We start from the raw sequence: 13,245 nt of genomic DNA, 5'->3' as shown, positions 1-13,245 counted from the left end.
GGTTCAAGCCCCAGTACTGGAAAAAATGTCATCAAGCCATTAGTACAAGTAAATATCACCATTTCATGTTATTAATATTTTATAAAATAACCATCATCTACTCTATTTTTTTTTTTCAGTACTAGGGATGTACATGGTAGACAAGATCTGTTCCACTTGAGCCAACTCTTTGTTTTGGTATTTTGTTCCTGAGATAGGGTCTCATTGACTTTGCCAGGAATGGTCTCGTGCCTATGCCTCTAACCTCTTCAATAGCTAAGCTAAGAGTGCTTCACCACCCCTAGCCTTCACCTACACTTTAAGGGGAGAGGACAAAAAAAAATCTTAAAATTTTTCTATTGACCAAGTATTCAAATCTCTAACAATTCTGGTTGGTACTGAGGTAATTCAACAATGAGAGCTATTATGCTATTGTTATTTGCATGTTCTCCTTAGCATCTGTGAGCATATAGGGACTTATGTGAGGCAAATGAATCTCTGCTTAGGAAATTTAAGACCTGTCATCCATATACTTAACTTTGCACAGCATTACCATTTAATATAGCTTTGTCCAAATGAAGAAAGTAAAAACACCACCACATTAGAAAAAAAGCAGAAACCTCCAGATGTGGTTTCAATTTGAAAGCTGAAAATTGACAAGTTCTATGAGGAACTGGTCTTAAATGCGGTACACAATACACAATGGAATTTTATTCATCCATTAAAGAATGATATTGTGGCTTAGTGGTAGAGTGCTTGCCTAGCATGCATGAAGCCCTGGGTTCTATTCCTCAGTACCACATAAACAGTAAAGGCTGGAAGTGGCACTGTGGCTCAAGAGCGGGGTGCTAGCCTTGAGCAAAAGAAGATCAAAGTCAGTGCCCAGCCCCTGAATTCAAGCCCCAAGACTGGCCAAAAAAAAAAAAAAAAAAAAAGAAGATATTGTATTATTTGTACAGAAATGGAGACTTGGAAAAAATCATGTTAAGAGAAGGCAGGCAAGCCCAAAGAGACTCCATGTTTTCCCATACATGTGGAAGTTATATTTAGCTTACAAACTTATGCAAACATGTTGGGTGGCAGGCTAGTGTATATAAAAGTATTAACTGAAATGCAACAGATCCAAGGGAGATCTCAAATAGTGTAATTCCTTAGAAAAGCACAAAGTTCAGCAAAATAATATACCAGAAAGTAGGTTGTTGAAAGGGGTAGGGTGAGGGTCAAGAAGAAAGAGGTAGATGGAGGAAGACGACAAGAGAGGGAAAATGCAGACAAGAATCCAATGTATATCCTACAAAATTAACACAAGAGTAAGGAAAGGGGTGGGGCAGGGGGAAGATGGGTGAGAATGTTGAAAAGAATGACAAAGATCAAGATACACTGTAGGGACTGGGAATATAGCAAGAGTGCTCGCCTCATATACATGAAGCCCTGGGTTCAATTCCTCAGCACCACATATATAGAAAACAGCCAGAGTGGAGCTGTGGCTCAAGTGGTAGAGTGCTAGCCTTGAGCAAAAAAAAAAAAAAAAAAAAATAGAAGAAGCAGCAGCCAGGGACAGTGCTTCGTTCAAGCCCCAGGACTGGCAAAAAAAATGTTTACACACACACACACACACACACACACACTGTATTTATAAAATGCTCTGTGCAACCACTTAAAAGATAATAAATGAATGAATGAATGACTTGGCTTTAACATGTAGGAGCTAGAAGGAAAACACATTGCCTAAACCACTATAAAATATAAAAATATATAAATATTATATTTATAAAGATATAAAATAAGTAGCCAATAGAGTGAAATTTTTGTATATAGTTATTCAATTTAAAGCTACTGTAAAGCATTTAAGTGTCATTCTGAGAGCACTTACCTTCACAAGTGTTGACATTTTCATTTTATATAGAGAAATGCTAATAATGTCTAGAAAATACCTTCACTGGGTAATAATAAATGTCAGTTATGATGATCATTAAAAAACAAACAGTATTATGGCTAGTCAAAAATTGTATTTTGAATAAAATATTTGCCTGAACAAAAATATGCCCCTAGAATGTGGAACTGGTTTTCTCCAGGTCTGTTACCCCAAGCCCAAGGGAAGCCCTGAGGGAGGCGTGTAACCCTGAGGCACATCGCACGGGGAAGCCAAGTCTTCTCACCTCTCGAACTGCTCTTTCAGACTCACCAACGTATTTATTCATTAATTCAGGCCCCTGCACAAGAAGAAAACAATTCTTGAGTGTCTTCATAAACATAGCCGTGAATATTTCTTTTAATGAAGAGAAAAAACATAAAAGAACCAGAATACAAAAAGGTACTTTTAGCTAATACAAAGTAAAGGCTGGAAGCAAACACAAAACATGCTTTAATGCCTTATACATGATCTACTTATATAGGCAGAGAAGAAATACCAGGCTAATTTAGAATACCAATGAAGACATAACATCCATAGAGTCCCAGACATAGCTACCGGTTGGTTCTGAGAAATCTACTTGTATATACATCATAACTTAAGCAATCCAAAAATATTCTTCTTATGCTTCCATAATAAGCCCACCAAAATAAAGCAATGGAATATTGTCATTCCTGTTAATATCTTATAGTCCTTAAATGTTTCCAATGTCAATGTACACTAATAAACTTAAAAGAAATATCAATGGTATGATTACTAAAGAATGAGTATAAACTTCAAAATATTAAGAAGACTGATGAAAATACTGAGAAAAGACAATGACACACAAAAGTAATTTCAAAATACCCAGTAAGAGGATGTTTCTTTCATATCATTTAAAAACTTATCCTGGGAACATATACTCTAGGATAACTCTTGCACAGATATACAAAGAAACTTAGGAGAAAAGCAGTGCTGAAACACTGCTTACAAAAAAAACCTAAGTGGCTAATATCTAAAATTAATATAAAATGCATAAATTATAAAGTGCTCATAAAATGAAACACTAGGGTGTCAAAGTGTGAATGATGGCTAGACAGAGGAAAGAGTCTGTAAACACAAAGTCCTTCAAGAAAAGTATTGTACTGCCAAAAGACATTGTCATGTGCTTATATAGCCAAGAAGGAGAATTTTCAAGACTCATGTAGCAACTGTGATTCTTCCCACTGATTGATTTCATTCTGTATAGCTACAGATGACTTCTACAGTTCTGCACTACCATCCACATCAAGCAGAGCCAACCTGTAACTAAAGTCCAATACACTAACTGGTACTCTTCACGTACATGTGGTAAATTACATTTTTACCTAAATGGGAGCATGAAAAAGGCATTAAGAAAGTGAATAGAACAAGAACCAGGCTCCACCCAATACAGTAATCTTTAATTAACAGAATGGGTTTTTGTTGGAAGTGGGATATGGTAAGGAATTTTAATGCAGCCTTTATTCAGTTTAAGGCAACCTAATTAGGAAAGTTGTGTCCTGACAAAGATCAGAAAGGAACTTGGTGGTGTCATTGTTTTTATTATATTTATATGCTACTCTGGATTACTAGTGCTGTTCTTCTAACAACTTTCCATAAAACTTAAGGGTATGATATATAAAATAGTAATCCAGTGAGTACATTTCTTTAAGCACCCAATAAAACTCAAGACTTAATATACAGCTTTTAAATCATTTGCCTTGACTCAAAGAAAGAGGTTAAAGAATATGGAGATTTCTCCATACTCCTTGTTCATTTTAAATTATGGTACTAAAAGATAATTTAAACAATGATTGTAAGTATAGCATTATGATTTGATAATGCCCTTCCTGCTAAGTACAATGTCAGTATCCTCACAGTGTAAAGAGAAAACTTAATCTGGCTTGAAGATCTATATTAAGATAAACAAATGATGTTTTATTGGAAATAAGTATGAATATATGGGAAGTAGAGGTAGATTCACTACAGGAAACCTGGATGGAGGGAAATCAAAGAGGCATAAAAAGTTAACCTGAGACTGCAGTAGCACTGTGGAAAGAAGTCTGGCTTATAGGAGCAAGAGATTGCCTGATAAAACCAGAAAGAAGCTGGAGGCTGGTTCAGAAGCGGAGCTTGCTCTTGTGACCCCTGCTCTCCCAGGACGTCAGAGACCTCCCAGAGCTACCCTAATCCCTTCTGAAAGCAAGCCTCTCCATTACCTAGGGGCCTCCCAGTACAGCCCACCTCTCCAAGGTCCCACTTTCTCTCAGCACCCCCACATTAAGGACCTTTGGGAGGGATACACAATCAAACAATGACAAGGATAGAACATATAAGGCAAAAATATTTTTGCAAGATTTCATAAAATTGCTCATAATAAATAGCTGCTGCTTCTAGTTTTAAGAAATAGTTTTAAGAAGTATTTTTCCCCCAGAGGGAAAAAAATGGCAGCACAGATTATGATCCATGTTTTCTCACTGGTAGAATAAACTATGGTATGTGTTTGAAACTGGGCATAAACTTTTGCAACCATTTTCCAGAAAGCAAACCAATGAAGTCACCCAATCTTAACTTGCGGCCTTCGAAACTGTGAGCTAGTGTCCATGGGCTCCAAGAGACGAATGCTGAAGACCAAGGCCACGAACTTGTACCAAAGACATAATTGACACTCAGAATAAAATAAAGGGCTGCAGGACTGCTGGGTGGCTGTACCAGGAGACTGAGGACTGGGAACACCCTCCGAGCCAGAGAACTGTGGGTCCCACTGCACAAAGTGCTGCAGTACCCCACAAGTCCCCAAAAGCCCGGGCACAGTAGGCAATTAGACACAGGGCTCCTCACTGGCCAGGCCAGGCAAGGAAGCAGCTTTGGGACTGCTGAGAGAAACAAAGGACACATCAGCTGTAAGCTTGAACTCTGGAGCCCTGCCCCCACAAAAGGCCCTCAGGAAGCAAGGCCAATACTTCAATAAGCCTTTAAAACAGATCTCCATAACCTGCGTTGATGTCTACATAGAACTATACAGACAGAGATGTATAAGAACAATAAAAAGTTCACAACTGTGGAAAAACAACTGTAATGGGTTTATTTTCTTTGTAGGTTACTATCTCAAGTATTTGTTAAACTAGCAGTAAATGGAATAACTAATTATCTTTATTGCTTGTAACAGCTATCTGAGGTGTATATTTTATTTTTATTTTAAAGATACTAATCACAAAGAAGTAATGTGTATGAAGACACATAATTAAGAAAGGACAGTATTGAGGTTCATGGTTTCTTCACTGTCCTAAGTTGAAAAAGGAGCTAGTTATCCTAAATGCTTAGCTACTTTCAGGCAAAGAAGATAAAGAGTAAAATGTAACGCAAGTAAGCCACTCACAGAAACAATAAGAAAAATCTTATACAAAAGTCCTAGAAAAAGTTATGTTGCAGAAACAATCATAAAAATGAAGGCTTTTGTTTTCCAGACTAATTCTTTCTATAAATTATGATGCCTGTTTCTTTCAACTCTTTAAGAGAGAAAGGATATAACCCATTAAGACTGTGTAAGTATCAGCAATTCAAAGGTACTGGCAGGGAGGTCATGTGACAAGGATGTCTTAATTCTTTTTTTTTTGTTGTTGTTTTGTTTTTTGGCCAGTCCTGGGCCTTGGACTCGGCCTGAGCACTGTCCCTGGCTTCCTTTTTGCTCAAGGCTAGCACTCTGCCACTTGAGCCACAGCGCCACTTCTGGCCGTTTTCTGTATATGTGGTGCTGGGGAATCGAACCCAGGGCCTCATGTATACGAGGCAAGCTCTCTAGCCACTAGGCCATATCCCCAGCCCGTCTTATTCTTTTTAAATGCATGGTTTCATGGGTTTATTTTAAAATAGTAATTTTATTAACATCCACCATAAACAAAGAATGTGCCTACATTCAACTATACGTTTTAGATGCCTACATAATGTCTTGTATATCATATATTTAAAATTTTTAAAGTGATACACAGAAGCTGGGTGCTGCTGGCTCATGCCTGTAATACTCTCTACTTAAGAGGCTGAGATCTGGGTATTATCATTTGAAGCCAGCCTAGACAAGAAAGTGTGTGAGACTCTTTATCTCCAATTACCAACAAACACTAGAAGTATAGGTGTGACTTAGGTGGTAGAGTGCTAGCCTTGAGCAAAAATGCTCAAGGACAGTGCCCAAGCCCTGACCAGCACCAAAAAAGTAATACACCAATCCTTAGACTAGATAATGTATTCATACTTCAACTTTATGCAGTAAACAAATATAGTATATGTGCTTCACTGATTTAAGTATGGTCAAGAAAAACTGCCGAGGGCTGGGAATATGGCCTAGTGGCAAGAGTGCTTGCCTCATATACATGAAGCCCTGGGTTCGATTTCCCAGCACCACATATATAGAAAATGGCCAGAAGTGGAGCTGTGGCTCAAGAGGCAGAGTGCTAGCCTTGAGCAAAAAGAAGCCAGGGGCAGTGCTCAGGCCCTGAGTCCAAGGCCCAGGACTGGCAAAAAAAAAAAAGAAAAACTGCCGAGAATTAAGTACCAAAAATTAGTGAATTTGAGCATAGTGTTTATTTATAGCACTCCTGATTCAAGATTTCCAATAGTAGAGCTAACAAAAAAACAAAAATATCAACCAAAGTACTTAACCAACTTTCTATAAAAGCTAGTGAGAACCTCATTTTTTTTTTAGCTTTGTCTCATTATTTTACAGTTTATCAGTCACAAATTCAGGTGTAAGATTCATAACCATACTCTCACTAGTTTGCCTTTTTAATCACTACTGGCTTTGTTCCAGTCTTCCCATGGGCTTTGTAAATGTATCTGGCACCTCCTTACTACTTTATGCTATTACAATTCAAATCAACTTTCTGTGTTTAAAATGTCTGGGGAAGGCAAGTTAACCTAAGTGTTAACTATGGTTAAATGTTATGAATGGAATATACTCATAAAAATCCAAACTCACATGAGATCAAATTGCATTTTTGTAATGTGAGTAAAGGATCTTGACATCTTTAAAAACAAGTACAGCATCAGCACATACAGAAGGCCATTCTGGGAAAACATGCAAGCAAAAACTCTAAAAGGTAAGAGGAGTTGGCAGAGAACAGAGTCCAAGCTGTTACTCTCAAAAGGTATAAACAAGATATTCCAAAGCTGCTTGGGGGAGAAGAAAGATGGCGCCGATAGAATAGAGAGGCACCCCGACTCGCTCCAACGGCATAGTGAGCTGGGAACCCCAACACCCAATACCCCATCAAGAACCCAGCAAAACCAGCAGCCAGAAGCAGTGGAGAAACGCAGGAAAACAAAAAGGACCAAAAAAGAAGAACCGAAAACCTACACGGAGCCGGAGATTCACCGGGGCACCCTCCCCCCTCCAGCCGACCCTGGCCCAAACAGGGTCAGGCTGGGAAAGGGGAACCCGGCGATCGGCAGACAGGCTGCCAGGAGCGCAGAATTCATATAGCGGGAGACCCCACGGACACAAGGCAGGGTGCGGACCAAGACACACCGGCAGCGACGAGAAGTTCGGGTCCACACCGGGTTTGGACAAGGGAACCCAGCGCGGCAGAAATCGGGAACCAGGGAAGCCACCACGACACTTAGCCAACCCCTGGAGGGCCAACGGCTGCGCGGGACGCACACACAAAGCAGCAAAAGTGAGTGCCCTCCCGCCCCCCTCCCCCACCCCTGAGGGAAAAAAGAACCCACAAATCAGGCGGGGAAGCTCCCATCAGGCGCTGGGAAGTCAGTTTAGCAGGGGAAGGGCTCAGCAGCACCAACACCCCACAGGTTCCGGAACTGGCAGAACCGGCCCCGCCCCCTTCCCAACAGGGGCCTGGAGACAGCCGGTTGTGCAAACCCCACCTGAGGCGCCTGGACCTCGCAGACTCTTACAACTAAAACCACAGGCGCTGGTGGGCAATACCAGCCCAGCAGGGTCACTTGAGCCTGATCACGTCCCCCCTCCTCGCAGCGGAGGTGAGGTCTGAAGGTGCCAAGCCACACCCGGACAGTCGATCCCACTGGGCCCCACACGTACCCACCCCCCCCCCCAACGGACTCGTGGGAGGGCGCAAGCACAACCCAACAACCCAGGACTTGCTCTGGGAGGCATATCCCGCCGAAGTGCCTGTTGCACTGGACGCACAGCGCACAGGAGGGCGGGGCCCCCGGCGACAGCGCCCGCTCTGGTAGGCGTACCCTGCACTGGTGGGCGGGGACACAGCGACAGCACCTGCTGCCATAGACACGTCTACACAGGAGGGAGGGAGGAGCTACAAACCAAACCTGAGAAGCCATCCAGATCTCCAGATGCGCAAATCACAAAGAAACATAACTCAGTTCATCAAAGGACAAGCCAACTCGCCAGCTCCAAAAAGCAGCACGACTGAAGAGGAGATGGAGACTAAAAAAGCAAATGAGGCTATGTTAACAGGAATGATCGAAAGCGTCAGAAATGAAATCAGAAAACAATTCCAGGAATTTAGAGCGGAAATCTGGAAGGACACCCAGGAAGCCAAGAAAGAAATGGAAGCAAAACTGGATACAATGCAAACCTGCTTTAAAGAAATGGAAGCAAAAATGGATACAATGCAAGCTGCCTTTAAAGAAAATCTCCACATCCTAAGAATTGAAATGCATGAAAAAATAGATTTAAAATACAACTCTTTAAAGGAAGAAATCTCCACGATCAGAGCTGATATGACAACCATAAATAGCTCTCTGACATCCATAAACTCCGCAATTGAAACCATGACACAAAGAGTAGACCATATAGAATCCAGAATCTCTCGCCTGGACGATGAAGCAGCTGACAACAACCAGAAAATGACCACACTCCAAGAAAAGGTGAAGCTTCAGGGAAGACTAATCCAGGAACTAATGGACAAAGACAAGAGATATAATCTGCGCATAATTGGAATAGAAGAAGGAGCCGAATACCAGAGCAGAGGGCTTAATCATGTTCTCAATAAAGTTATTGCAGAAAACTTCCCCAATCTCACAGGGGACCCCATCCAGGTAACCGAAGCCTATAGGACACCTGGCAGGCCAGACCCCAGGAAAGCCACCCCAAGGCACATAATATTCAAGACTACAGACCTCAAGATTAAAGAGCAAATTCTGAAGTCAGCCAAAGCGAAGAAGGAAACTTTTTTCAATGGGAAGAGGATTCGAATAACATCCGACTTATCCACACAAACTTACCAAGCTCGAAGCGAGTGGAAGAACACCATCCAAGTACTCCAGAATAACAATTTACAACCTCGGATCAAATATCCAGCGAAATTGGAGTTCACATTCGAAGGGAGAACCAGATCTTTCCACACCAAAGAGGAGCTAAAGGAGTATGTGAATAAAAAACCAGCCCTACAGCGAATATTAAGAGGGGAACCCCACCCAACAGAGATCGTAAAAGACACACAGACAGAATCAGAAAGAAACTTCAATAGCCAAAGTCCAGCAGAAACACAAGCTCACTAAAGACAAGAAGAAAAAAAAAAAAAGAAGAAGAAAAAACAGCCCACCAAGAAAATGGAAGGAGAAAAAACACCCTTATCCTTGATCTCTTTAAATATAAATGGTTTAAACTCCCCGATAAAGAGGAGCAGACTGGCAGAATGGATTCGCAAACAAAAAATTGACATCTGCTGTCTACAAGAGACCCACCTTACAGCAAGGGACAAAAACAGGCTTCGAGTGAAAGGATGGAGCAAGATCTACCAAGCAAATGCATCCACCAAAACGGCAGGTGTAGCCATCCTGATTTCAGACAAGCTTGACTTCTCTTTAAAGTCCACTCAAAAAGACAAAGAAGGACACTACATATTAATACAAGGAAAAATACAGAATCAAGAAATCACGGTGATAAATGTATACTCACCAAACAAAAGAGGCCCGACATATGTCAAGCAAATTCTCAAAGAATTACAGAACAAGATAGACGCAAACACAATCATAGTGGGTGACTTTAATACTCCTCTCTCTCCAAGAGACAGATCCAACACCCAGAGGATTAGTAAGGGAGCTGAGGACCTAAATAACACCATTTCCCAAATGGATCTAACAGACCTATATAGAACCTTTCACCCCACAGAGACCCAATACACCTTCTTTTCAGCAGCCCATGGATCATATTCCAAAATAGACCACGTCATAGCCCACACAAAGAACCTCAGCAAATACAAAAGTATTGACGTCATCCCATGTATTATATCTGATCACAGTGGATTAAAGGTAACCCTCAACAACAAAGGATACCACAGAGCCTATACACACTCTTGGAGGCTAAACCCCACGCTGCTATCCAACACTTGGGCCACAGATCAAATTAAAGATGAAATCAACGAATTCATAAGCCACAATGACAATGAAAACACATCACAAAGAAACCTATGGGACACAGCTAAGGCAGTACTGAGGGGCAAGATCATTGCACTCAGCACCCACATTAAAAGAATGGAAGCAGAGCAGGTGAATACCCTCACGATGAAACTAAAACAACTGGAGAAACAAGAAATGACACAATCTAAAACGACTAGGAGGGGAGAGATCACAAAGATTAAAGAAGAGATAAATCTGATTGAAAATAGAAAGACCATTCAACAAATAAATAAGACTAAAAGCTGGTTCTTTGAGAAAATAAACAAAATTGACAGACCCCTTGCAAGACTTACAAAAAAAAGAAGAGAAGAGACTCATATTCGTAAAATCAGGGACTCCACAGGAAAAATTACAACAAGTACACACGATATTCAAACAATCATAAGGAGCTATTTCCAAAACCTCTACTCAGCAAAAAACAATAATTCTACAGAAATGGATCAATTCTTAGAGAAGTACAAACTGCCCAAACTGGACCAAGAAGAAATAAATCAGCTAAATAAACCAATAACTTACGGTGAGATACAGGAGGTAATCAAGAACCTCCCTGCTAAGAAAAGCCCAGGCCCAGATGGATTCACCAACGAATTCTACAAAACCTTTAGTGAGGAGCTAATTCCAATACTCCTCAAACTCTTCCGCGAAATAGAAATGGAGGGAGAAATCCCAAACTCATTCTACGATGCTAATATCATACTAATTCCCAAACCAGGCAAAGACCCAACAAAAAAAGAGAACTACAGACTAATATCACTAATGAACACAGATGCAAAGCTCCTCAATAAAATATTAGCTAATAGGATCCAGAAAGTGATCAAGAATATCATACATCATGACCAAGTAGGCTTCATCCCTCAGTCACAAGGATGGTTCAACATCCGTAAATCAATCAACGTAATTCACCACATAAACAGAACTAAAATCAAGAATCACATTGTTATCTCAGTCGATGCCCAAAAAGCCTTTGACAAAATACAACATCCATACCTATTAAAAGCTTTGGAGAGAACAGGAATAGATGGAACATTCCTCAAAACAATAAAAGCCATATACAACAGACCAACTGCTAATATCATATTAAATGGAGAGAAACTTAAGTCATTCCCCCTAAAATCAGGAATAAGACAAGGATGCCCACTCTCCCCACTTCTGTTCAACATAGTGCTGGAATCCCTAGCCATAGCAATAAGGCAAGAGGAGGACATCAAAGGGATCCACATCGGCAAGGAAGAAATCAAGTTATCCCTATTCGCAGACGACATGATCTTGTATCTGAAGGACCCAAAAACCTCAGTACCCAAACTCCTACACCTAATAAACCAATTTGGCAAAGTAGCAGGATACAAAATCAACCCACAAAAGTCAGCAGCTTTTCTGTACACCAGCAATAGACAAACAGAAAAGGAAATTATGGAAACAATTCCATTTACACTAGCCAAAAAAAGAATAAAGTACCTAGGGATCAACTTAACCAAGGACGTGACGGACCTATTCAATGAAAACTACAAAAATCTAATAAGGGAAATCAAAGAAGACACAAGGAGATGGAAAGACCTCCCATGCTCATGGGTAGGCAGAATCAATATAGTGAAAATGGCCATATTGCCCAAATTGTTATACAAATTCAATGCAATACCTATCAAAATCCCAGCCACATTCTTCACTGAAATAGAGAAACCAATCCATAAATTCATATGGAACAGCAAAAAACCTAGAATAGCCAAAGCAATTCTAGGCAAAAAAAGCAATGCAGGCGGTATCACAATACCTGACTTCAAGATCTACTACAAGGCCATCATAACAAAAACAGCATGGTATTGGTATAAAAACAGATCGGAAGACCAATGGATTAGAACTGAAGACCCAGAAATAAAACCGCACTCTTACAGCCAACTGATATTCGACAAAGGAGCTAAAGATATACAATGGAATAAACATAGCCTCTTCAACTACTGGTGCTGGGAGAACTGGGCAGCCATATGCAGAAAACTCAAAGTAGACCCAAGCCTATCACCATGCACCAAGATCAACTCAAAATGGATCAAGGACCTCAACATCAGACCTGAATCCTTGAAACTACTGAAGGACAGAGTAGGAAAGACACTAGAACTTATAGGCACAGGAAGGAACTTCCTGAATAGAGTCCCAGGGGCACAACAAATAGGAGAAAGACTCGACAAATGGGACTACTACAAATTAAAAAGTTTCTGCACAGCTAAGGACATAGCCACCAAAATAGAAAGTCAGCCAACGATATGGGAAAGGATATTTACCAGCACAGCAACAGACAAAGGCCTGATATCGGTCATCTACAGAGAACTCAAAAAACTAAGCCCCTCCAAGCCCAATAAACCTATTAGGAAATGGGCAAAAGAGCTAAAGAGAGACTTCACAAGAGAAGATATAAAAATGGCAAAGAAACATATGAGGAAATGCTCAACATCCCTGCTAGTAAAGGAAATGCAAATAAAAACAACCCTGAGATACCACCTCACCCCAGTTAGAATTGCCTATACTCTGAACTCAGGAAACAACAAATGCTGGAGGGGCTGTGGGGAAAGAGGAACCCTTCTCCATTGTTGGTGGGAGTGCAAATTAGTTCAACCACTTTGGAGAACAGTATGGAGGTTTCTCAAAAAGCTCAATATAGACCTACCCTATGACCCAGCCATACCACTCCTAGGCATATATCCTAAACAGCAAAATCCAAGATATCAAAAAGGCATTTGTACTACCATGTTTATCGCGGCACAATTCACAATAGCTAAAATATGGAAACAACCCAGATGCCCCTCCACAGACGAATGGATCCAAAAAATATGGTACCTATACACAATGGAATACTACATAGCGATTAGGAATGGTGAAATATTGTTATTTGCAGGGAAATGGTCGGAACTCGAACAAATAATGTTGAGTGAGACAAGCCTAGAACACAGAAAACAAAGGGGCATGATCTC

At 40.7% G+C, this 13,245-nt stretch overlaps 1 protein-coding gene across 2 annotated transcripts in view; it reads right to left on the bottom strand.

Moving 5' to 3' along the window:
- Spata5 (spermatogenesis associated 5) overlaps window positions 1–13,245 on the bottom strand; it is a 141,350-nt gene that overhangs the window by 75,394 nt on the left and 52,711 nt on the right. For both annotated transcript variants that reach the window (XM_048333709.1, XM_048333710.1), the window contains one exon: window positions 2,139–2,192. In XM_048333709.1, the coding sequence (XP_048189666.1) occupies window positions 2,139–2,192 (54 nt within the window). The remainder of the gene's footprint in view (window positions 1–2,138; window positions 2,193–13,245) is intronic.

This window comes from Perognathus longimembris, chromosome 24 (assembly GCF_023159225.1).
Source record: "Perognathus longimembris pacificus isolate PPM17 chromosome 24, ASM2315922v1, whole genome shotgun sequence".
In the NCBI taxonomy this organism is placed as follows: domain Eukaryota; kingdom Metazoa; phylum Chordata; class Mammalia; order Rodentia; family Heteromyidae; genus Perognathus; species Perognathus longimembris.
Note: the sequence above shows the minus strand (reverse complement) of the source record. Positions and strands in the feature narration are given on the sequence as shown.